The sequence below is a fragment of the Bubalus kerabau genome, chromosome 8 (assembly GCF_029407905.1).
Source record: "Bubalus kerabau isolate K-KA32 ecotype Philippines breed swamp buffalo chromosome 8, PCC_UOA_SB_1v2, whole genome shotgun sequence".
Taxonomy (NCBI): domain Eukaryota; kingdom Metazoa; phylum Chordata; class Mammalia; order Artiodactyla; family Bovidae; genus Bubalus; species Bubalus kerabau.
In genome coordinates this window covers 51,801,101-51,827,612 of record NC_073631.1, presented here as the reverse complement: position 1 = coordinate 51,827,612, position 26,512 = coordinate 51,801,101, and the positions used below count along the sequence as shown (strand labels likewise).

At 38.7% G+C, this 26,512-nt stretch overlaps 1 protein-coding gene and 1 long non-coding RNA gene across 2 annotated transcripts in view; one reads left to right on the top strand and one right to left on the bottom strand.

Annotated features, from left to right (window-relative positions):
* SLC26A3 (solute carrier family 26 member 3) overlaps positions 1-23,473 on the top strand; it is a 26,127-nt gene extending 2,654 nt beyond the window's left edge. Inside the window, exons 4-20 of the mRNA XM_055590267.1 lie at positions 57-229; positions 2,271-2,435; positions 3,958-4,110; positions 4,830-4,912; positions 8,391-8,538; positions 8,650-8,763; positions 8,870-8,947; positions 12,054-12,149; positions 13,347-13,453; positions 14,729-14,798; positions 14,887-14,979; positions 16,543-16,638; positions 16,953-17,186; positions 18,650-18,704; positions 21,290-21,432; positions 21,556-21,624; positions 23,336-23,473. Coding sequence (XP_055446242.1) covers positions 57-229; positions 2,271-2,435; positions 3,958-4,110; positions 4,830-4,912; positions 8,391-8,538; positions 8,650-8,763; positions 8,870-8,947; positions 12,054-12,149; positions 13,347-13,453; positions 14,729-14,798; positions 14,887-14,979; positions 16,543-16,638; positions 16,953-17,186; positions 18,650-18,704; positions 21,290-21,432; positions 21,556-21,624; positions 23,336-23,359 — 1,901 coding nt within the window. The 3' untranslated portion in view covers positions 23,360-23,473. The remainder of the gene's footprint in view (positions 1-56; positions 230-2,270; positions 2,436-3,957; positions 4,111-4,829; positions 4,913-8,390; positions 8,539-8,649; positions 8,764-8,869; positions 8,948-12,053; positions 12,150-13,346; positions 13,454-14,728; positions 14,799-14,886; positions 14,980-16,542; positions 16,639-16,952; positions 17,187-18,649; positions 18,705-21,289; positions 21,433-21,555; positions 21,625-23,335) is intronic.
* Positions 21,490-26,512, bottom strand: LOC129659145 (uncharacterized). The gene is made up of 2 exons (XR_008717812.1): positions 22,929-26,512; positions 21,490-22,506 (listed from the first exon to the last, which is right to left on the bottom strand). It is a non-coding gene; the product is annotated as an uncharacterized LOC129659145 (long non-coding RNA).

Below are 26,512 nucleotides of genomic sequence, written 5' to 3'. Positions count from 1 at the left end.
AAAGACAACTGTGCTATGGGGAAGCATAATGACTACAATTCACCCTGTCTTATTAGGTCCATTTCCAGTTCTGAGTATGATGGTGGGAGCAGTAGTTGTGAGACTAACCCCAACAGACAGTACAGCTGATTCAGCATTCGCTAATAGCTCAATGACTAATGATTCATCAATAGATGAGCAGAAAGTGATGGTGGCTGCAACAGTTACAATTCTTTCTGGAATCATCCAGGTGAGCATTTTGTCACATAATCTACCCTCCCCAATCTATGTGTCCTGACTGGTACACATCTTTCTGGTTTTTCTCCTTCTTGCCACCCCTCCCAACTCTTCCTGTTGTGCCTCCTTCAGTGGCCCACTGGAAATAATTTAAGAAGAGTCACTCATGGCAACCATAAGAAGAGGGACAGATCCACTTTGCAAAGAGGAGTGAACGTGGGTCTGGAAAGTAGGAAAAATGAGAACATGGAGGCACATGTGATGACAAGTAAATGCTGAATTCAATAAAATACCTGGGAATTGATACACTCCCAGTGCTTACTAAACAGAACTGTATGCAAGTAATAGAGAAACTGGCAGCCAGGAAATTTTTTCTGATTTCACATTGTGTGTGTGTGCTCAGTCACTTCATTTGTTTCTGACTCTTTGCCACCCCATGGACTATAGGCCGCCAGGCTCTTCCATGGGACTATCCCAGCAAGAATACTGGAGGGGGTTGCCATTTCCAACTCCAAGGGATCTTCCCAACCCAGGGATAGAACTGGTGGCTCCTGCATTGGCAGGCAAGTTCTTTACCACTGAGTCAACTGGGAAGCCCAATTTCTTATTGAAAGTGAAAGTGTTAGTTGCTCGGTCGTATCCAGCTCTTTGTGACCCCATGGACTCTGTCCATGGGATTCTCTAGGCAAGAATACTGGAGTGGCTTGCCATTTCCTTCTCCAGGGGATCTTCCTGACCCAGGGATCAAACCCGGGTCTCCCACATTGCAGGCAGATTATCATTTCAGCCACCAGGGAAGCCCTGAAGCTTACCATCTGAGCCACCAGGAAAGCCCCAGATGTTAAAGAATCTGCCTGCAATGTAGGATAACCGGGTTCGATCCCTGGGTTGGGAAGATACCCTGGAGAAGAGAATGGCTACGCACTCCAATATTGTTGACTAGAGAATTCTATAGTCCACATAGATTAGGGAGGGGCTTAAAGACTTACTTCCAAGCCACACCCCCACCACCATGCTGCTAAGTCGCTTCAGTCGTGTCCGACTCTGTGCGACCCCACAGATGGCAGCCCACCAGGCTCCGCCGTCCCTGGGATTCTCCAGGCAAGAACACTGGAGTGGGTTGCCATTTCCTTCTCCAATGCATGAAAGTGAAAAGTGAAAGTGAAGTCACTCAGTAAGTGTCCAACTCTTCATGACCCCATGGACTACAGCCTACCAGGCTCCTCCGTCCGTGGGATTTTCCAGGCAAAGAGTACTGGAGTGGGTTGCCATTGCCTTCTCCTGTCCTCAAGATGTTAGATAGTGATAATGCCAAACTCCTCAAGGTGTTGCCTAAAGACAAAAGCGTAAAAAAAAAGTCAATTCAAACCAAGACATAGTGATATGTCAGTTCAATGATGGGGTCTGGGTGCATCTCCGATTCTAGTGCTTTTGCAAACTCACAGCTCAGGTTGCATTCTGGTGACAGGAGTGGAGAGTCAGGCCAACTTTCTATATCCATTTACATTATTGCAAAATCCTAATGCTTTGGGGGAATGAATCAGTTTTGCCCTCAGTTAAAATCAAGCAATTTTGATGTCATAAACAGTTATGTATTTTCCAACAAAAGTCGACCAACTTGTTGTGAGGGAATCTGAATGGATGCTTGCCCATGTATGCAACAGCAACCAAAAAGAGGTAACTGACAATTCCCTGGGAAAAAATTATGAGGACTGATACTAGATAAAATTCTGCTATGAAAAGTTTATGGGGTGAGTCTCCTAAGAATACCTTGCCTTCAAAAGAGGGAAGAAAAGAAACATGCTAGTTCTTGGAGGTAAACTGAAATGATGTGCTATTTGAACACCATGTAACATTTGGGGCCGGGGTGGGGAGGAGGGAAGCAGAAGGAGGTACCTTAATGGGAGGTGTTCCAGGAGGCTGAGACACTTTTCTTCCAGACCCAAGAGTGGAGGCTGAATCTCCACAGTTTGAACCATTTCAGTGGTTGATCTTTCAGATTGCCGAGGTGTATTGTGAATCTACACTAACAAGGCTCTGCTCTCTCTTTGCAGTTGCTGATGGGGGTTCTACGGCTGGGCTTCGTGGTGATTTATCTCTCCGAGTCCCTTATCAGTGGCTTCACCACCGCTGCCGCTATTCATGTTTTGGTTTCCCAGCTCAAATTTATGCTTCAGCTGACAGTCCCGGCACACACCGATCCATTTTCACTTTTTAAAGTGAGTATTTTTTTTGCTTCAAAGATAAGGAATACATGAAATTCACTCTCATGTTTCCCAAAGAACTTTCCTTTTGTGCCTTTGCTGTGGGGCTTACTTAACAACTTCCAGGAAATCAACAGGCTGTGAAATGTATTCGTATGAAGAAAAAATTAGTGGCAAAGAGAGCAACACTGAAAATCTTTCACAACTCCCATGCAGCTGATGTAAACAACAGAAATTAAGTATCACTTCTTTTAGATTTGACTCTTCGGTATATTTTAAAAGAAAAAAAATGATGGCTCACATGATGAAAAGCTTTGTCCCGAGTTTTAAAATCTTTCTCAAAATCTTATGTTGAAAGAAATGTGCTAATTGGATGGCACTGCATCCCTATTTCTAAAAAAGCAGGTCTTGTTTTTTTAGAATTGAAATTCTTCTGACTCTTATGTATCCTTGTTTATAAAGCAAAAGGAAATTGGCAAATATGTAAATAGAACAGTGGTTCTTCTCTCCTCTGGAGGATGTACTTTAGAACAGTGTTCTTAGTGCCTCTGAATTTATGTATTTAAGTCCTCACTCTTTTTTTTCTTTTGTGAGTCTAGCTAAAGGTTTGTCTCCTCTGTTTATCTTTTCAAAAAGCAAGCTTTTAGTTCCATTGATCTTTTCTTTTTTAAGTCTCTGCTTAAATTCTTCCCTCTCTGTTCTTTGTTATTTCCTTCTCTTTCCTGACTTTGGGGCTTGTGAGTGCTTCTATCAAGACAGCGTTTGGGAGTCTGAGACAAAACTTGCTCCAAGTTGGAACCAGACCTCTCTCACTCCCATTCAGCGCTATTCCAGAAGTGGAATCTTTTGGGAGTCATTTGGGATCTAGTCTGGGCCTGCTTGAGCTGTCCAGATCCCATAGATATGGAAATCCAACTGGCCTTGGGAATTAAGACTGTAAACAGTGCACAGCTAGCCAGGAAACTATTTTCCAAAGTGACAGAGCGAGTCAATGAAGAAATATAAGGGGTCTGAACCTTAAAAAATAAAAGCCAGGAATTAAGGGGAAACATGCTAAGAAAAACTATCAGAGGTGAAAGGTGATTCCCTGGACAGAGCAATAGTATTGATTATGAAATGAAAAATGAGGTATACATATAGCTGATTCACTTCGTTGTACAGGAGAAACTAACACAGCATTGTAAAGCAATTTTCCTCCAATAATAAAAACAAGAAACAAACAAAAAAAATGATGGCAATGACACCTAAGAGTAGAAGAGACCAGTTATAAAAATGTGAAACGCATCCCAGAAAATGTGACACTAGATGAAGAGCATTGCTAAACCAGTGTGATGACGATGCTATGCTAACTTACTCTTCACATGTCTCCATGTAGTCTCTACAGTTACTAGGGTTTAACATGAGCAGAACAGGCAATTGCTATCCATCTGTCAGTCCTTTCATGTCTTACGTTTATTTTTATGTATTTGGAATTAAGTGTTGTATCCAAATTACACATTAATATTGCACTTGGGTTTTTTAATTTTTATACTTTCAGGTCCTAGAGTCCGTATTCTCACAAATAGAGAAGACTAATATTGCAGACCTTGTGACATCCTTGGTTATCCTGGTGGTGGTATTTGTGGTTAAAGAAATAAATCAGCGCTACAAAGCCAAGCTTCCAGTGCCCATCCCAATTGAACTCATTGTGGTAAGTGATCATCTTCAGGTTTCCTTTCATAATTCGTTTGCCTTGTGTTTTTTCTTTTCTTTTTAAAAAATTAATTATTTATTTCAACTGGAGGCTAATTACTTTACAATATTGTGGTGGTTTTTGCAATACATTAACATGAATCAGCCACGGGTGTACATGTGTCCCCCATCCTGAACCCCTCTCCCACCTCCCTCTGGGTTGTCCCAGTACACTGGCTTTGAGTGCCCTGTTTCATGCATCAAACTTGGACTAGTGATCTATTTCACATATGGTAATATACATGTTCCAATGCTATTCTCTCAAATCATCCCATCCGCACCTTCTGCCTTGTGTTTTTATGTTGAAAGCCCTCCCTCTCTGTAAATTAGGAGGTTTTGGTGAGACAGGCAATCTCGCTGCAGTTTCTGGTATGACATTTAGTGTGGTATTTCTCTTCATTCATAATTTAATAACTTGCTTTGATGATTTGGGGTTTATTCTTTCCATGTAAGGCAAGACAAGCCTGGTGATAGACTCATTGGAATGAAGCTGTGGTTCTGTTTCAGTAGTACATTAGAATTGCCTTGGGACTTTTCAAAAAGTAGCCAAACCTGAGCTTGAGATTCCTATGTAATAGGTCAAAGGGTGGCCTTTGGCAATGGTACTTTTTTTTTTTTCAAAGCAAGACTCTTAGTGACATCTCCCATTTCTAACTTGGGCAATTTGCAACTTTGCAGACTGTGATCGCAACAGGTGTGTCCTATGGCTTTGACTTCAAAAGCAGGTTTAATGTGGCTGTGATTGGGGAGATGAAACCTGGGTAAGTGTCTTTCTCATGATGGCATCTTCAAGCACCAATTAGAGAGTTAGCAGTAGTGACAGAGGACTCTAAGCTGAAATGCATTAACCCACCTCAGCACTCTCCCTGTATCTGGCATCCATCATGCATCCAAGAGGAAGGCTCACTTTTGTCCTTCTAGGAATAAGTCATGAAGGACATCAGGTCTGCAGTTCTTAATATCAGAAAGTGTCTCCATGTGAAAGAACTCACAAATCAGAGAAGGGACTCACAAGCACGTAAAAGCAAGATAGTAGAAGCAGAAAAAGAGGTTAAAATTGTTCCTTCTCATAAAAAAGAACCGAGAGAAACCAGATTTCCCTGGCCATTAATTACCATAAACATTATGTAGTATTTTGTTTGAAGTTACTGGAGCCAAGTTCCAATAGTTCAAAGGAGACACTGAAGGAATACCTGCCACACACTGCTTGAGCAATCCAGATGGGCACACTCTGTCCTTTCTCAAGATCAAGTTCAAAACAAGCCCAGAACAACTCTTACCGCTCCAAAAGGCTGGGAGGTGCAGTTTGTACAAGGAGTTTGAAAATGTAGTCCATTGCCTTTATTCAATTGTTGAGGGAGATCCAGTTTTGTGCTCTTTCCTCTCTCTGCCTTCTGACCATGGCATCAGTTTCTTCCAGCTTGCTTACCAAGGAAACATTGTATTCCTGGTAATGAAACAAAATGAAAACAAAAATGAAAACCTTCCCTCCTTCCAGTACCTAGGAATATTCAAGAATTATTCTAGGAATAAGAATTTATATGCATTTCATTGTTGACTTAAAAATAACTAACTTCTAATAGAAAGTGAAAAGTGAAAGTGAAGTCGCTCCATTGTGTCTGACTTTTTGGGACTCCATGGACTGTAGCCTACCAGGTTCCTCCGTCCATGGGATTTTCCAGGCAAGAATACTGGAGTGGGGTGCCATTTACTTCTTGAGGAGATCTTCCGGACCCAGGGATTGAACCCGGGTCTCCCGCGTTGTAGGCAGATGCTTTATTGTCTGAGCCACTAGGGAACTTCTATGAGAAGCAAATATATATTTTTAAGCAAAAAATATTTTTATCACCAGATAAAAATGTGTTATATTTATGATATTTAGATCACAAATATCACTTTAAATAGTAGAAATTAGGCTGAAGTTGAAAGACTATTTCTAGGGTTTCTACTCTGCAACTTTCAAGCGATTATACTTTATCTTGTCAGAAGGATTTTGGAAATAAAAGATAAACTTAAGATCACTGAGTTACAGTGACATTACTTAGTAGATGTATTTTAAATGTCAACGGACATCTCTCCACAGTATGTGTGGGTGAAGAAGGGGGTGACATATTTATAGATCATCACACCCTACAGAGAGGCAGTGTAGCCCAGTAAGCAAATTCATGCTTTCTAGAGGCAGAGTGCCTAGAATTTACTCCAGACTCACTTCCTGACCTTGAGCAAATAATTAAACTCTGTGCCTTAATATCGTTGGCTGTAAAAAATGGGGCTAAAAATAGTAGTTATTACATAGGATTCTTGGAAGATTTAAGTGAGTTAATTAATGCATGTGATGTCCTGAAGTGCCTGGCCTACTGTAAGTATTCAACTGCACTACTGCTATTCTTAATTGATCACCTAAATTACTGTGCCAGACACTTTACATGCTTTTTACACTCCCACTTCTCCTGAGTGATGATTAAGTGAACATTTTAAATGCCCATTGGTGTTTGCAAATAGAATATAAATGAAAGATCATGATTATTAATTATTGCTAATCTGCTATTAATGAATATGACATTTTAGAAGTGACTTTGTGAAGTCATGTACACTGAATGCAAATACTTGGCTAAAGGAGAGAGATCATTGAAATAGTAATCAGAACACCAAGGATATATTCAGATTCCAGAGGGACACTGTAATAGTAGCTAAGAGGCACTTTGTACTTTACAGTGTGTGAACAGTATTCACATTCATTGTTTTATTTGAACCTTCCACAAAAATTATGAAGAAAAGAGAACAAGTGTTATTATCAGCACTTTACATATGAGGAAACTGGGTAAGCACAGCCAGGAAATCAGTCCAGTTTTCAGACTGCAAATCCCCATCACATCATTCTGCCTATGGCGTTTAGAGGCTAGAACAAAATAATAATAGCAGGCTTCTGGGTATTTTGGTATAAAATGCAAATTGTATCACTCATTTTATATTTTACACATATAATGTTCCTAGCTAACTTTCTGATTTATAAAAGCTGCAGAATATGAAATAATAGTGCTCCTTCGAAATTAGAACTAAAACTGTATTAACACTTAAAAAACATGAACAGCAATTTAAAAAGAATTGAATGGACCCAGTTAACCCAGTTGTAATAAGTTTTACATCAGAAACAGATGTTTATAGGAGCTGAACATTTTAGTAAATGTTATTTAACTGCTCTAAGTCCATGCAGTATAAACACAGACATATCCTCTGTGACTTCAGTGTTTGCCTGACACAATCTCACTTTAAATGGAAACCCACTCTCCATCACGGCTGCAGTTGGCTGTAGCTGATTAGTGGAGCTCAGGGCAGAGTCCAGGGCTTGTTTGCTAAGAGTTTCCCGTGAAAGGTTATTGTTATCAATGCAGGGAAATATATCTTGCTTTACTTGTCTCAGAACTGTATTTGCTCAAGGAGCCTTCATCCATGGATAACTATTGGAGGTATCATGAGCGATGCTTTGTAAACCAATGTAACAATACAACTGGGATCTGAGATGTTTTGCAGGAAGCTTATATTGATCTAAATGCACACTGTAATGTAGCTATACTAGCAAAATCATATCAGATTTATCACTATCATTGGACTAGTTTTACAATCTTATATCAAATCCAGGCAGCATTGCTTTTCAACATTAAGATAACAGATTGCAAGGTATTCAGTGGTGCTAAATTCTTGCTAGTCATACTTGAAAGGCACAACTCAGCCTAGAATGCATTCATTCATTCATTGACTTGCTCAACAAATACTGACCACTTGATATATGCTGTGAAAAGTGTTTGATCCTGGTCCTAGAACAGTGAACTAGTCATTGTCCCTGCTCTGGGTCTGGGTGAGAGTTTCCGGTTGGGAGGGCGGATGGAAACAGGAGGAATCAAACACTGGAGAAGCACAGACAATCTCACCTAACCCTGACCTTGGGGATGAGAAATGACTTTCTGGAGGGAAGGATGGGGATGAAGGGAATGGTTCAGGCAGAGGGAACAGCCAATTAGAAGCTTCCAAGGTGGGAGATTATGGGTGATGAGAAACAAAGAAAACTTGGTATAGCTGGAGTCTAAATTCTGAGAAATGGTAGTAATTAAGCAAGATGTGGGGGAAGGGGCCATTGGGGCCTTGCTAAGGAATTTGGACTTTTTCCTGAGGATACATGGATGCTGTTGAAGGCTTCTAACCAGGTGGGCAACATTCTGACTTGCTTAATTTCGATTTCAGGTTTCAGGCCCCTATCACACCTAGCAGGCAGACTTTCCAAGATACCATTGGAGACTCCTTTGGCGTTGCCATTGTTGGCTTTGCAGTGGCCTTTTCTGTGGCCAGCGTCTACTCCCTCAAGTATGATTATCCCATTGATGGCAATCAGGTAAGTATACAACCGACAATGGGTCTAATTAGGCAACTTGAAATACTACTTTGCATACATAATATTGATGGTGCTGCATCTAAAAAAGATTCCTCCTTGCTCTCCTGTCAGGAGTTGATCGCCTTGGGAGCAAGTAACATATTTGGTGGATCGTTCAGAGGATTTGCAGCAAGTACCGCTCTCTCCAGATCAGGGGTCCAGGAGAGTACAGGAGGCAAAACTCAGGTCCTGGGGGGTCTTTGCTAAGAGGCCCATCTTTGCTTGAGTCAATGGGGATTTGGAACCCTGGGGGAAAGTTGAGTTTGTGATGAGAATGTTCTCCTCTCCACAGATAGCTGGCCTTATCTCTGCTATCATTGTGCTGATTGTCATCGTTGCCATCGGATTTCTCTTGGAGCCTCTACAAAAGGTAGCACTCATCCCTCGGGCTGACATCTCTCTCCTTTAGATGATGAATCGAGGGCTCTGGTTCTTAAACTCAGGAGGGATAAACTAAACTAGGGAAAATGAGTATCCACAAACTCTCAAGTACTCTTCTTCGCCAATATTCCATGGGCCAAAAATATTTCTTTCTCTCCTGGCACTATTTTATAAATGTTAGGAATGCAAATACCCAACAATGCTACTCTTAAAACTCTACACTGCCTTATCAGTTCTACTCTGCTGATCAACTCTACTCTTCAGTCTCTATGTGTTTACCCCAGATATGATTAATGTTTAGATTGGAAGGCACCCTGGCACTGAAGCTTCCATATGGGTTGACTAAAGTGAAGATTTTCTTAAAGGTTGATGCCATTGAGGCCTGTATGGAATTCAGAGAATGGTACTACCAACCACACAACTTGTTCTTAGGAGTACGCCCTGCAGCTCCCAGAGTGTGGTTTGACTCCAAGACCAAAACGGTCAGATTGATGGATGGGAGCAAATGGCTAGACTTTGACCTGGCACCTTTACCCTCATGCTCCTCTGTCTGCCTCTCTGGAACTGTAATTTTTGAGGGTGTAGTGTTATGCTTTGTCCACAACTGCAGTACCCAGGTTACAAAAATAACAGCGGGCCCTAGGAAACACAGGATCTGTAGGAAACCAAATGGTGGTCAATATATTGTTCTTTGTGGTGTTAATGTGATTTTGAGGTAGTACAGAGGGCACTGGCTCTAGTCCTATAGACCTTCTTCCAATCTTGCTCTGCTGCTTATTATCTCTGTGCTTTAGGCAGATTATTTAACCTCTCTGAACCTCAAGTTGCTTATTTGTAAAATAGAGAGGGAAATAGCACCCACTTCACAGAGTTGTTGTGAAAATTAAATGAAATAGGGCATGTGAAGTATTAATATTTAGTCCAGGGTGTGGCACATGATAAACACTTAACCAATGATACCCTTTATTGGGGAGATTATTATTGTTGTTATTCTACAAACATCCAATTATACCTCTGACTACAGAGGACATAGACACAGGACACAGTCCACCAAAGTCTGTTGGTTTTTATCTAGGCCTTTTTCTTTGTTGGTTGGTAGCTGGAACATGAGTTTTATCCCAGGTTTCTGGTGTCCTAACATGGTTATCCCAAACCTGGCCAAACAGTGCACGGTACTTGTTGTCAAAATTATGCATTCTTACTATGCCAACCTGATTTCCAAAGGAATGGCATAAAAGGAGTCAAAAAGTCACCCCTGAAGAAATATTATGTGTAAGAATGTATATCTCAATAAAAATAAATGCACACACAACCCCCCTACATAGAGAATTCGGCCTGGTGTACTTCTTCCCGTGTGTATCCTTGGTCTCTACCTCACCCACTTCAATTTGGAGAAACTAAAAAAAAAGCAATTGCCACTTAAAATCCTATCTCTTTCGTGAATAAACGACACCAACAACATTGGCCAGGATGTTAATCAAAGGCCCTACTCTGTAAAGGATCCATCTGACAATTCTTAGATCACTGTGTCTATAATGTTTTTGTTTCATCTAAATAACTTTTATCATATGAAGGCAAAATAACCTTTCACGATAGCTAAGAACGAATGCTCCTTTAGCACTTACTAAGTAGCAGCGGAGTTCTAAGCGTTTTTTTAATAGTTAATCCTTAGTATCAACTACAGTCAGGATAGCTGGTTCCTGGTAAAATGATCCCCCTTTCCCTGCGTGTGGCTTCTCAATGCTCTGTAATCTTTATTTTTTTTAAGGAGTTATTGTGTATGTATTTCATTATAAACTGTTACAAATTTTTTTAATTAAAAAAATTTTAATCGACGTATAGTTAACTTACAATGCTGTTAGTTTCATGTGTACAGCAAAGTGATTCAATTATACATATATATTCTTTTTCAGATTCTTCTCCCTTATTAGAAGATACTGAGTATAGTTCCCCATGTTATACAGTAGGTCCTTCCTATTTGTGGGTGTTTAGTCACTAAGTAGTCACTAAGCAGTTTAAGTCGGACTCTTTTGAGACCCCCATGGATTGTAGCCTGCCAGCCTCCTCTGTCCATCGGATTTCCCAGGCAAGAATACAGGAGTGGGTTGCCATTTCCTTCTCCAGGGAATCATCCTGATCCAGGGTTCGCACCTGAGTCTTCTCATTGGCAAGCAGATTCTTTGCCACTGAGCCACCAGGGAAGCCCCTTTGTTATTTACCTAGTTTCAAATTGTTTTTCCATGGAATATTGACCAGGTATGAATTAATGAAAAGAAGAAAATAACATGTCTCCTTTGCAAGTTGCACTTGACTTGTGTTATACTAAAGTTCCCCAAAGCAGGAGGCTTATTGTACAGAGTTCTATGAACCCTTCATCCAGCTCCCACAAGGGTGGCATCTTACACAGCTACACTGCAATATCAAAACCAGTACATTGACCCTGGAAGGACAGGTGCTGAAGCTGAAGCTCTAGTACTTGGGCCACCTGATGCAAACAACTGATTCGTTGAAAAGACCCTGATGCTGGGAAAGATTGAAGGCAGGAGGAGAAGGGGAGGACAGAGGATGAGATGGTTGGATGGCATCACCAACTCAATGGACATGAGTTTGAGCATGTTCCAGGAGTTGGTGATGGACAGGGAAGCCTGGTGTGTTGCAGTCCATGGGGTCAAAAAGAGTTGGACACAACTGAGTGAGTGAACTGAATTGAACTGAAGCTTCTCCCTGAGTTTTTTTTTTTTAACAAAGAGCAACACCCACTCCCTACTACAGTAAACAGACACACACTAGACTATCTCTGATTAGAAAGAATTGCTTTCAGTCACAGGTCTTCAGATCTGCCTTTCTCTGTCCCCAGGTACAGATGAGTAAGTGCTATCAGATGGCATGTCCCTGTCACTGTGGTGGACCAAAATCATACCTGGGGATAGGTCAGAGTTCCAGGGCTGCTGTGCTATGCATTGGCATTGTACAGGAAAAGGGTGTATCGTTTGATAGGCTTTGAGGCCCTTGAAAGGATTCACTTATCTACAGCCTTCACCTTTGCTTCTATATGGTTATTGGATTATCTCAAAGTACATCTGCTCTTTCCACAGTCTGTCCTGGCAGCTTTAGCACTTGGAAACTTGAAAGGAATGCTGATGCAGTTTGTGGAAATACGAAGATTGTGGCGAAAGGATAAGTATGATTGTGTAAGTAGAGGTGAAATTGGAATTGCATTTTAATGCTGATGTAAAATGTATATTTATATTGTAAACAAAGGGAAATTTTGTTTCTATCTACCTGTTCAAATAACCTAAGTTGTTTTATTTATTTAAGTTTTATCTTGAAACTGCACACTCTAATGATTATTCTCTGGGATTTTAATGAAAAAGGATGAGTTACTTACAAGTAGGAAATAGTCCATGAAGCACAAAGAGAAAACTTCTTAGATCTCTTCTTAAAATTCTTGTAGTTATCTCTAATGCCACAGAAACGCTGAATCTTACGGTATTCATTGCTTCTGGTCTCCATTACCTCATATGGCAGTGTCCAAAGAATCTATGAAGAACTCAAATTCTGAACATTCCTTTTGGAAACACTCTGTAAAGGCTCCCCTCACTCTCAACAAGCCTTGCTCTGAGAAGCTGTGTCCCTAAATTACATCAGGGTCAAAGTCTGCGGTGTAAAAAGGCTTGTTAACATAGCCTATGGTTTTTAACAAGCATAAAGTAATAAGCCAGGTTTAGTTTTGCTGCTGCTAGATCAGTGTTCGGGACTTTTACACTTTGGGGACATGCTAGGAGTCTGGTACAGATGAAAGTGTTAGTCGCTCAGTCGTGTCCAACTTTCTGTGACCTTATGGACTATAGCCCACCCACTAGGCTCCTCTGTCCATGGAATTTTCCAGGCAAGAATACTAAAGTGGGTAGCCATTCTCTTCTCCAGGGCATCTTCCTGACTCAGGAATTGAACCCTGGTCTCCTGCATTGCAGGCAGATTCTTTACTAGGTGGGCCCCCCAGGGAAGCCCCCGGCAGAGATAGTAGCCTTTAATTAAATCAGCAGACCAAAAGTAAGATATTAGTCCAGATTCTACCGATTAATAACAAACAGCAACTGGTTCTGGAATTTTAGCTGGGACAGATTCAGTCATTTCCTTAACTGGTTCAGGGATGGGATTAGAAAATGGATACACTCTCTTGGGATTTTTGAAAAGATTTGCTTGTGCTTCTGCAGCTTCTGAACCTGAGCCAGCAGAATGACCAGAAGGCAGCTCCCTTCTACTGTGTACTCCTGACCTCTGCTTTGGGCCCTAGAAGTTCATGCTTTCTTATAGCTCTGAACCTAGGACACTGTATTTGAATCAGAGTAGTAAACGGTAATATATGTGTTGCTTTTTTTTGACAGCTAATCTGGGTCATGACCTTCATCTTTGCCGTTGTCCTGGGGCTCGGTTTAGGCCTGGCAGCTAGCGTGGCATTTCAGCTCCTGACTATTGTCTTCAGGACTCAGTTGTAAGTGCTCATTGTGGTCTGCATCCTTGCAGGCTTTGACTTGCCTGGGTCAGAGGAGGAAAAAACCTGTCACTGGTTAGGGGGAAAGCAGTTTAGTTGATAAGTATGCAAATCTATCAAGACTGGCCAGACTGGGACTTCCCTGGTGGTCCAGTGGTTGACTCTGCACTCTCAGTGCAGGGGGTGTGGGTTTGATTCTTGGTTGGGGAACTAAGATCCCACAAGCCTTACAATGCAAACCCCACCCCCCTAAAAGAAAAGAAAAGAAGATTGGCCAGTCTATTCTGCCTCACTCCAAGGCCTGATGGCAAAAGATGGCCCAACCTTACATCAGCTGAATCCTACCAGTTGTTGGTCTGCTTCCTTCTTTGACAACAATTCAAATAAATCATAAATCTCTGAGTCTGTTTACCCAGCTGTAAACTGGAAGTAATTCTGAGCAAGTTTACTGTCTTTGCCTCAGACTTGTTAAACACAGGGTAAGTGTTCCTGAGAAGATTCTGAGATTCTGTGTGTCTGAGGGAGGGTTGTTTCTCTGGGCAGGTTGTTAGATTGGACTCCCACCTGGAAATCATGGAGCTGGATTTAGAGAACTTTTCAAAGGCCCCTTTCAACCTAAAATGCCACAAAAGCCACTTAGAAGTCTTGATTTTTTAACAAAATTCAAACAGATTTCCCGTCCAAACATCTTCTGGATTCTTAAATCTGTTATAAAATATCACCACCATGTGGTCACTCAGTTTTTGATGGATTATATGACGTGACAGAGAGAGAAAGCTTCTTGGGATCTAAGGTGTTCTAGAACAGAAGGTGTTATCATACTTAAATTTGATGGACTGATGGAATACATTTACACTGAGATGTTCCCACACTCTTCTATTCACTTATTTCATTCATTTCTTGGGGACTCATCAAACATAAGAGACAAACTGAGCGGTTGTAGGCAAGTCATAATACTTCTCCATGTCCTCATCCATACAACAAGGTTATTGTATCTGCCTTATTTCACCCAATAACTGTAATATGCAGAATCAAAATGGCAAAGGCATATGGAAGTGCTTTGTAAACTGGATGTGGGAGATGGGAGAGGAGACAGTTTCGGAGCTGTGTCAAACAAGGTGTTTGCCCTCCAGGGCATGATGGCATGAGAATTTTCCAATCTTTAAATTTTGGATAAGTGAGCCTGCTTTGGGATGCTAGGAAAACACCAGCGTTAGCCTTATAGGCTTAATAAATATGCATGAATGATTCACTTGGTGTTGATTTTCCCTACAGTCCCAAATGCAGCACGCTGGCTAATGTTGGAAGGAGCAACATCTATAAGAATAGAAAAGATTATTCTGAAGTAAGGTTCATTTTTTTACTCTTATTTGCTAAGTAATATTAACATAAATCTAATGGGCACCATCTAATATGATTTATCTGCCTTACAGATATATGAACCAGAAGGCGTGAAGATTTTCAGATGTCCATCTCCTATCTACTTTGCAAACATTAGTTTCTTTAAGCAGAAACTTATCGATGCTGTAAGGTTTGGGGTTATTAATTTTTTTTAATTCCACTGAATACCTAGGAATGAAATGCTTATTCTATAACAAGCAGGAGGGTCACTGATTTTACATATACTGCAGATGTGTAGTGTTCATATTTTTGTATCCTTTGTCCCAGGTGGAACTATCTTATAAGGGGTCCATTAACATGTTAGGAAACGAGACTCTTTATATAAGGTCCAATATAGAGACTCTTTTTATTATATATTGCTGTAAAGTAAAAAGACTTACCATAAGATAGATGGTCTCCTATAGATTTTCCTTGGGAATCAACTTCAGAAACAATATTTGACTGTATCATTGAAGAGATTTAGGATAGCAAGTGAATACTTAGAAATGAATAAATAAAATATAAATGAATATTTAACACTAAATAACAACTAGTGTCCCTCATGGACTGGAAAGCTGACAAAAAAGCAGACTTTAAGGTTAAGAAACAAAAGCTCAGCACTCTTTCATGTTCCTTCTGGTCCACTCTGTCCCTCACATAGAGCTTGCCTTAAGCCCTAACTATTTTTAGTCATCTGTTATGCATCAAATATCTTTCTACCCATTTTTTTTTTGTTTTTTTTTTTTTACAAAAATGGGATCAGATTGTCTATCTTGCTTTAGATACTGTTCTTTTCACTTAATCTAGTATCTTTTCATCTCACTACATTTTTTGGTCAAGGGTTTTTTATTATATAATTTGATCCTCCTTATTACTCTGGGCTTCCCAGGTGGTGTTAGTGGTAAAGAACCCTCCTGCCAATGCAGGAGACATAAGAGATGAGGATTTGATCCCTGGGTCAAAAAGATCCTCTGGAGGAGGAAATGGCAACCCACTCCAGTATTCTTGCCTTGGAGAATCCCATGGACAGAGGAGCCTGGCGGTCTACAGTCCATGGTGTTGCAAAGTCAGACAAGACTGAAGCCACTAGGCATGCACACACGTACTTATTACTCTGGAGCTAAATATTACTGCAGTAAGAACACATTTGTTTTGGAAAGGAAAAAATGAAGGTTACCCTCAGATCTAATACTAAAATTATTAAAAGTTCATATAATAGATATTATAAAGTATAATTGTATAAATTCTAATAGAATAAAAAATATCTAGAAGCAGGATACTAATTAGATATGACTCATATTCAACAAATGGGAAAAAATAAAATGAAATTCCCTAAGGGTTGTGTGGAAAGAAAACAAAAACTTCAAATACAGTTTAGATCCATTTGTGGATACTCGAGGAATAAGACCTGAATGGTACAGAGGTTTCTGAATGTTAGTTAACTGCATATGGAGTAGCAGACCATAGGTCTGATACAATGCCCTCAATGATGATGTTAAATTTTGAGTTTCAATGCAAATTTTAATTTTAATGTAAATATCTTTCATATATGTCCCAGTCCCTCAACCCATCCCATTTAATTATGCTATAACTATCCCATTTAATTAAGTAGAATTATACTATAGCTAGAATTAGGTTATATAGGTAGAATTATGCTATACAAGTAGCAGAATATTCAGCATTCTTGTAACACAGCAATGGTTTTTCAGATTGGCTTTCGTCCACTTCGAATTCTTCGCAAGCGCAACAAGGCTTTGAAGAAAATCCGAAAACTGCAGAAGAAAGGCCTGCTACAAGTAACACCAGTAAGCTTCTTTCTCACATTTCTACATATTACAGCTAAAACCTTAGTAAAATGTAGTTCAAGTGGTTGGTTCCATTCCTTTTAATGAAATGGCAGATAAACAAGGTACTTCGTGTGTCGATCAATGTAATATTTTTAGGGGTCTCTTTAAAATTGTATTCTCCAGGGAAAATTTTTATTCTCCAAATAAAATAATTAAAATCCCATCTCTTGAGCCAACTTTGACTCTATGCTTCAGAAATTCACTGGTTTACCTTGACATTCAGTGCTTTTCTTGGTCAGAGTTTTTATGCATATGAGTATCCTCTCTTGCAGAAAGGATTTATATGTACTGTTGATGGCTTTAAAGATTCTGATGAAGAGCTGGACAATGATAAGATTGAAGAGCTGAATCAGCCCATCAATACCAAAGACCTGCCTTTCCAAATAGACTGGAATGCTAATCTTCCTCTCAACATTGTGGTCCCTAAAATCAACCTCCACAGCCTCATTCTTGACTTTTCAGCAGTGTCATTTCTTGATGTTTCTTCAATGAGGGGTCTCAAAACGGTAATTTTTTTCCTGAATGAAAACAACTAATCAGTGACTAAAGGTTAAAAAAAAAGTTGTATTTGTGGACGGATGTTCCTTTAGATAACACATGCATGCTTAAGCAGAAGTAAAATTTAATCTTAGAATATTTCATGGAGGGAGTGCAGGTGGGGTGTGTTTGGTGAACTCTTTAAAAGTGCATTTCCCATGAGACTGCATATAATTTCTAACATATGCTTATAGACAATACTGCTCATAATCCTATTAAATTCCAATTCTGCTGTGCTTCAAATCCTTTTGGGTGTTCTATCTAAATTGTCCTGAAATAGAGATCTTGCAAGAAAGTAGAATAGTGGTCCTTTTATTTTTATCCTCATCTGTCATAAGCCAATGAACTTTAACTTGGCTATATAACAGTTTGTCTTTTTTTTTAAAGTTAGATATATGAAAGAATTTATGTCACATATGATTTTAAAAAACAGAACTGGAACAATCTGGTTGCAAGCTGTTTCCTTACCGCAGGTTTGTCAACGTTTCTAAAAGAGTTTCTAACAGAAATGCTGAAACAGATATAAAGAAAATTTAAGAATGCCACATCCCCCTCTTTTGCTTTTTTTTTAAACAGAAATCTGCCTACATAAAAACTGAGCTAAGATCTATTAAGTATAGGTGAACTGGATATAAAATTAGAAAACAGGATTAATTTCATCTCCTTCAAACTTAACCTTTTAAAAAAATCTTATTATCACATGACCTTTGAGACTTTGCTTTGTTTGCTTTTGTCTATTTATTTTTGTTTTGAAGGAGAAATACACATAACATTTATTTTTTGATCTTGGCATATAGCACAAAGGACAGGGACTCTACATTAGGTTTCCTGAAGGTCCTAATTCTTACTTCAGCCCAGTACAGGCTCCAAGTTTTTACTGATGATAATAATAGTGATATTCTCACTATTGATATTAATGTAAACGGGACAAGCTACTTTCCTTACCTTTTATAACCTTACTCACATCACTACTGGCATTTGTTATGAGCCTAGAGACCAGGAAAATGGATCAAGATTCTTTGGTGCTAGACACATTCAGGCACTGTGGACAGGAATAATGAACAACATATGGGTTATGGGTTTTTTTAAATTTTTATATAGATAGAAAGCTCTAGTAAAGATCATTCCATAGAAGAAACTGTTTAAAAATTACATCAGAGTTCCTCTTGTGAATCAGAGCAGACATTTTTTCATTTTACTTCCTTCAAGAATCATCATCTTTAACTTTTTACTGAAGAGGAGAGTTCTTTTCTGTAGACTTCTGTCATAGAGCCTTGTTATTAATTTTAGTATCTCTATAGTATTATCTCTTTTCAAAATGTAAAGGGCTCTGAAAGCAACATATTAGCATAAGACACAATTATTATAGTTTTCTTTATGTTTCTGACAAGTGAAACTGTTACCTAAGGAAGATCTGCTTTCTTTTTAACAGATTCTGCAAGACTTTATCAGGATCCAGGTAGATGTGTATATTGTTGGAACTGACGGTAAGTTGTTTTATTTTCTGATAATCCCTTTACTGCTAGCTCTCAATCTAGACAGCTTCTCCAAAGAACAGGCATTTTTTATGATCACCAAGTAGGTCTAATTTGTAGATTTCCAACAGCAATCTCCAGGGAAATAGCATCTTTATATTTGAGTTGTGTTGAGTCTCAGTGAACTCCTGGAGTTGGTGATGGACAGGGAGGCCTGGCATGCTGCGATTCATGGGGTCGCAAAGAGTCGGACACGACTGAGCGACTGATCTGATCTGACACATAATTAACTTTACAATTTGAATTCTAGTTTAACAGGCAGCAAAGGACTGAATATGTAACCAGTTTACTGTAAACTTCCTTAAAAAGTAGGTTTGTTTACTCTCTTCCTTGCCTCCATTGAATTAGCAGCCCATAATTACCTGGTTTCTGCTTCACTTCACTGAGGCTGCCCTTGCCAAGGTCATCAGTGATATCCACGTTGTCAAAGATCAACCACCCCCATCCCAGCCTCATTCTCTTGTAGCTTTAACAGCGGGCTCTTTCTTTGGCCTCTGTCTCCCTGACTTTTGAAAGACCTTTCTTCTGAGTCCCTTCCCACCACTCTCAGAGCTCTGCAGTATCTCACTCACATTGGTTCCTATCCACACTGCTATCTATATGTTAATGAACCCACAAACTGTATCTCCAGCTCAGACCTTTTTTCTGAGCAGCAGACCCATGTATTCAACCATCTGGATGTCCTCCAACTACCTAAGATACACACATTCAAAACTAAATATATACATCCCCCCAACTACTTCTTCTTTTCTATCTTGGTCACTGCATCACCACATACCCACCCAGTTGCCCAAAGTACAAACTTTTGGAACCATCTTTAATCTCTCCTCCCCATTCCTCTATATTCGGTGAGTCACCATGAATATTTCATATTGAATCAGTCTCTTCCTCTCCAGTTCTACAGCTTTAATCCAGCTTCTTATCATTTCTCATCTAAGTCCTCTGAAAGAACTAATCAGTGTCCTTGTCCATCCCTAGAATGTTCTCCCATCCCATTTTCTGACTCATCCCATTAATCTTTCTCATGAAGCTTATAGTCCAGTGGGAAAGCCTGATAATAAACAAAGATATTTCAGGTAATGATAAATGCTGTGAAGAAAAAAATCAGGGTTAAGACATAGAGCAATAGGGGTAATGCTATTTTACATAGGTGATTAAGGATGTCCAGAAACTCAACATTTGAGCAGAGACTGGAATGAAGTGAATGAATCAATCTTAAAAGTGTCGGGGAGAAAGCATTTTAGGGACGGGAGGACAAGTGAAATTGAGGGAGGTATGAAACTGGCATTAATTTTTCTCTGTACTGGCTCCTGTCCATAAAATCTACAGATATACTCTAGTTTCAAGGGTTCCTTATAATTAAAAATATCCTCTTAATCTCAGTAATCCATTAAACAATTTTACTCTTCCATCATCCTAGGTCTCTTGAAATCATCTCATCCTGCTGCCTCTGCTGCCTGGCATCCCTCTAGGTCCTTAACTAAGATCATCACCCTTGCTCACTGAGTGCCACCTGCATCCTGACGACCACAATGCCCTCATCTCCCTCTATTGCAGCTACTGCTAGGTCTTGTCCTTGTTGAAAGTTTCCCTGTGAACAGACTTCCCCACCTCCATGCTTTCATACCTTCTCTTCCTTCTCTCTCCCCAAATTCTAGGCATTCTTTTAAATGGTATCTGCTTCATTAACTTTCCCAGAATCCTGCCAAGAGGAAACAATCTTTACCTTTCTATGAATTTCCATAGCACATGATCTGTGCCCCTCTTATTCATTTGACAACAATGTGAGGACCTACTATATGCTAGGCATTATTTTAAGAACCAAGAAAAAACATTAATTTAAAAAATTAGATTGCTTCCTGCCTCTATGATTCTACACTTTTCATTAAGATAGTATATATGTGCTCTGTCTTCCTCGAGGGCAAGATTCATGTCTAATTTATCTTTTGATCCTACCCAGCCAGAGCTTTGCATATAATAGACATGAGGCAATATTTGATTGACTGATCTGAGCCAACGATGCAGGTTAGTTCTTCCAAGAATAGTAGTAATTCCTCAAAGATTACTGGAAAGGTAATGGAGGGAGCCAAGGAAGATGTTTTCTGATGGTATCCAGAAGCTTTAGTAAAATGGACTACAGTAAGCTAATTGGTAAATTCAGAACCATGACATTGGTCCGTGACTATATGTTCTATTTTGGCAGAACCTCCATTTTTAGTAATAAGCCACCTTTGAAGCTCCTGTTATTAACAAGAGAAATTAACCCACAAGGCTCCTGCCTAAAAGTGTTTCTCATTTGATCCTTTTTGTTTACATAAAGGTATTCTACATGTAATTTTATTAGAAAGATGCCCATCAGTTCCAGAAGACATTGTACTAATGGTACGCTAATATTGTACTAGGGCAACTCCCAAACACTTTACCAAACATCAGTGAAATGCACATTTGAAAACAGACATTCAAGTCCCCAACCTCAAGGAGAAACCCATGGTCAAACACTTAACTTCTTTCTGTTATTCTTTTTTTCCTCTCTTCAGATGACTTCATTGAAAAGCTTACACGGTGTGAATTTTTTGATGATGAAGTCAAGGACTCAATATTTTTCTTAACAATCCATGATGCTGTTTTGCATATTTTGATGAAGAAAGATTACAGTACTTCAAAGTTTAATCCCAGTCAGGTATCAACTTTTGGGCAACTTTCACATTTGTATAAACAACCACCTGTACTTCTTAAATTTCTCTTTATTTTTCAATATTAGTAAGCATATTCCTAATTCTTAATTCCATGCTGGTTTTCTCAGGAAGTAGAAACAAAACTTGATGATTTCACCATCAATACAAATGGAGGATTACGTAATCGGGAATGTCAGGTAAGAATCTTCAGCAGGTTTATGTACATACAGACAGTATGACAAAGAACTTTCAAAAATGCTGAGGCCTCTTCCAGCACGCTATAGAAAGTCCAGCACCTGTTTGAGCCTAGAAAACTGAAGTAATCCCAATCTAATAGGGACATTAGGGGAAAATAAACTCAGATCAATATAAAAAGAGATGGAAAACAGTGATACTAGACCTCTTAGTGCAATAATGAGCATACAGAAAGAGAATGTTTTATGTTTTCAAAGTATTTACAACCAAGATCTTATTCTGGTCTTGTCATAATCCATGAGGCAGGGAAGGAAATACTATTTCCAGCTACAGACGAATTCATGATGGAGCTGAGAAGCTAAGTACACTTCCTGACCCCTACAGGCATGGGAAGCCCCCAGCCAGGATCTAGCTCAGTGCTGAATGTTAGGTTCCTTCACTTCCTTACTAGAAAGAGTTGCTGAATCATTTAACTGTATAGTGCCATTCCATTCTACAACATTCATTTCTAGAATATTCAGTCCTTTAAAGGTCTGTCCCTAGTTTGGGAAAAGCAGAACTACAAATCAAAATGAGTATCCCCTATAAAGCAAGTATATGGTAGGTGCATTACATTCATGATCTCAATCTTCACAACAACATGCAAAGAAGATATCTTCATTTCACAAATGAGGAAATTAGAAGGGCTCAGAGTTAAACTAATTTGCTTAGGGTCATGCACCAAATTGACAGCAACAGGATTTGAAGCAAGATCTGTCTGATGTCAAGATCTATGCTCTACAGACTATATTATACTGGCTCTATCCTTTCGTGAAAAACTATTGGAAGTGAGGGTCCCAAGGAAGAATCCAATGCTTGTCGTCTTCTCTCATATGAAGAAAGGTCTAAGAAGAGTATCAGAAAGGAATTTAAGTTAGAAGCAATGTATAGCATAAGATAACCTTGCATGATTATTAAGAGTTCAAATAGAAAAACCTTAGATAAAAAAGCCATTCCAGAAATTTAGATAGACCTGAGGGGTGAGGGAACCATGATTCTGCTTCCCGGAAAATTCACACCTAGCACCTTGTCTGAGGACTCTATAAAGAGAGCCTTACCAGAAACCCTCTGCCCAGCAGCTGACTCAGAATTGTCACCAAGTTTTAAGGGATAAAGTAAAGGAACAGAATTTCAATCCAATGTCTGATCAAAGCTTTAGAACCAACTGTCAGACAGAATGTAGTCAATACCATCCTGTATCTGTTTCTCTATATTAAAAAAAAAACAAAAACAAAAACAAGCATTTAACACAAGCCCCTTGCATTACTTAGAGGAAGATAAATCAGCGGTTGTGGTTATGCCGCCAGTGGTGATTCATGTAAAAGCTGAGTGTCCCTGGCCAGCACACATAAGCCCTTGGAGTTTGTGTGGCCCCTGAAACAAATGTGAAGAAATAATTACTACAACACATTATATTATTTTGGTTAAATTAGGCCTTTGAAAAATACACTTCTACTACAACATGGTGTCACATGGGTCTACATTAACCAAATATCCCTGGAAAACGTTTGATCATTAAAATTGAAGACAAATTTTTTGGTGAATCTGGTAAATTCTAGCTCCCAATTTTAATCAGATTGATCATGTTTACTCCTTTTAAATACAAGATATGATTATTAAAAGGGATAGAACTTAACAAGTCTTTTAAAACAAGAACGTTCTCTTTTCTTCCAGGTACCAATTGAAACAAAATTCTAAACAAAATGTAATTCAGAGAGATCCTCATCCATCACATAAAGAACTTTATACCCAGAAAGTTATTGATAAGTTCATACATTGTATGAAGAATATTTCTGACAGAAATTATGTTTCAAACTTTGGAACGAGATTGTTCTAGCATGGTATATTTTTCACATATCTAGTAACCAATTATGTAAATACTTTTAATTTTCTACCTTGTAGATTTATCAAAAGAAAATTATTTTGTTTATAAGTATTTTTATAGCACTGACAGATTTCCACCCAAGTCACTACTTTTGTGCATAGTTTGCAGTGCATTTGCACCATTGCTTTGAATCTTGTAATTTATATAGTTCATACTAATATATATTCATTTAAAAAAATCAATTGTACAATAGGTGTGTCTTGCTTTATTAAGTTTCTTATTAGCTTTCTGAAACATGCTCACAGTCCTCTTTACAGTGATCTGACTGGAAACCTGCTACATGAGAATCCTTCTAACCTTTCTGCAATGAGACTTATATTTTATAAATTTGTTATTTATTTTATGTAACAGAAATTAAACATCATCACCAACAGTAAAAGATTCAGTGGCCTCTGTTCAACATAAAGCCACTCTGTTAATGGGAAAAGTTGTGCCAATTGTTTTAGATCCCACTTCTAAATGTTTATTGTCAAAGTACTCTTTCATTCTTTATTAATAGTCTTACTGAGAGAGCTTGTCTACTTGACTTAAAACCAATTACAGAAAAGTAAAACAAAGGTTTATTTACATATCTTCTCTTAATTAAAAACTAGAATCTCAACACTCTTTACAGCAATGTATCTTAAACTTTTTGAGTCATGGACATCTTACAGAGCCTCACGTACCCTATGAACTTTGGGGAAAAAATACACATACACATTTGTGTATGATGCTCTATGAATCTCAGGTTAAGAGCTCTTCCTTTATAGAGGGCAGGGAGTAGAAACTGAAAACATGAGCCTATTTAATTGATCATTTGCCTTGGGAGTGGGACAAATGCCTTACATACAACTGACATGTCTGCATCTTCCCAAGCAAAGGTGCCCTCTATGCTCTTCTTGCCAACCAAAAGGAACAAGCATTCCAATTACCGCACTTCCATCACAATCCATTCAACCATAACATCTTGAGGTTCACTTTCCTCATCCTTAAATGTGCCTCTAAGGTGAATATGCTTTGAGTAAGAGGTATATGCATGGAGCTGGGCCTTGACTTGCCTGCCTCAGAGCGAATACTGGAAATTGACTAGGACAAAAACTCTGATCTTTGATTTAGGAAGAGGCCAAGAGATTGGTGCTGGGAGATAAAAATAAAACTTACACAAATCAGAGCAAGACTGAAGGGGAGAGGACATCCAATGATCAACTGGGAGACAGAACCACTTGTCAGGAAGCAGCTATATTACCGAAATTAAGAAAGGCTGGAGCTCATACATGCCAAGCAGGTTTATCTTCAAAATCATTTTCTAACTTGTGCATGTGATACATATTCTTGTTTAAACACAGTAATTTCTCACTGAGAAACGTAATGTCTTAAATGCAAGCTTGACCACCAACAAAGACGAATATTTCATATTTGCCTGCCATCTTCACCTGGACATCTACATGCCAAAACTGATCTACTGATCTCCCCCTCATAAGCTCTACTAGCATCTTTCCACCCCAGTTAATGCCAACTCCACAGCTTTCCAGCTGGTCAAGCTAAAAAATCTGCCAGGAAATTCAACTGACTCTACCTTATATGTAGAACCAACTCATTTAATTCTCAAAAAAGTCCCCATAAGGTAGGTTCTATGTTTATCCTCATTTTTCAGAAAAGCAAAATAAATCAAGGGTCAAAGATTAAATAATTAGTCTAAATTGCATATACTTGCTAGTTCTATAGGTAGTAGAACCAGAATTCAGTCCAGACAGTCTTGACTCCAGAGCTCAGGCTCTTAAACTTTAGGAAATATTCTCTCTCCAGAGAAACAAAAACCTATCTCAAATCTGATCTAGCACAAGGCAGGACTAAACTCAGGAACAATATAGATGCATTCTAGAGATATGTTCCAAAGTCACTTATTTAGCATTGCACAATTAAAAATACCCAGAAAAGCAATTAGAAAACATTAATTCCAGAATCAAACAAATTATCTCTCATTATGGTTGTTTATATATATATTACATTTTTGTAATATTTTTTAATGTTTTTTTTTCCACCTGGCCACCATATTTTGAAAAAGAACATAAAATTTTTTGAGGAAAACTTAGGGACTACTAAATTTAAGGGTTAGAATATAAGCTCCTAGTCTGAAAGCAAAGAAATAACATTTCTTCAAAGATCAGAGAAAAGGAATGAAGTTTCCTTTTGAAGGGATCTTGATTTTTTTTTTTAATTCACTTAAATTTAAAATCCAAATGGACAAACTCAAAAATCAATAGTTCAATGTTAAAAAACTAAAATAAAACTCCTGATTTACAATTACATAAATTATTTTCTAAAAAAAAAAAAAGAATATAAGCTCCTAATTGGCAGGGATCATATCTATTTTGTTCATCATTATATACCCGTGTCCATCATATAGGTGTTCAATTTACATGTAGAAATTGAACCCACTCATTACATTCCTTTGCTCAGAACTTCACAATGGCTTGCTATGTCAGAGGAATAAGGTCCAAGTCTTTACAATGGCCTAGGAAGCCTGTGATCTTTCCATTCCACAGTCATTACCTCTCTGACCTCTTCTTACTACTCACTCATTTGTGCTATTCCTCAGATAATGCCAGGCTTCTTTAAAGCCTTCAGATTCTGTCCTCTGCTTGGAAAGTTCTTCCACATATAATATATGTGGTTAACTCTTACCTACTTCAAATCTTTGCTCAAATGTCAACTTTTCAATGAATTCTATCCAGACTGCTCGATTTAAAATCGCAAACCTACATTAAAATCGCAACACCACATTATTCTTACTTTCCTGACAAGTGTGATTTTATCACACTTCTAGCATGTTGTATAATTTAATGAAATTTATTGGTCATCTGTCTCTAAAGACTTGTGCATCCCAAGTGATTAGAATGGTGTCTGATCAAGTATCATACATATCATGTATCACTTATATGCAAAACCTAAAAATAGAAAAAATGAACTTATAAATCAGAAAGAGA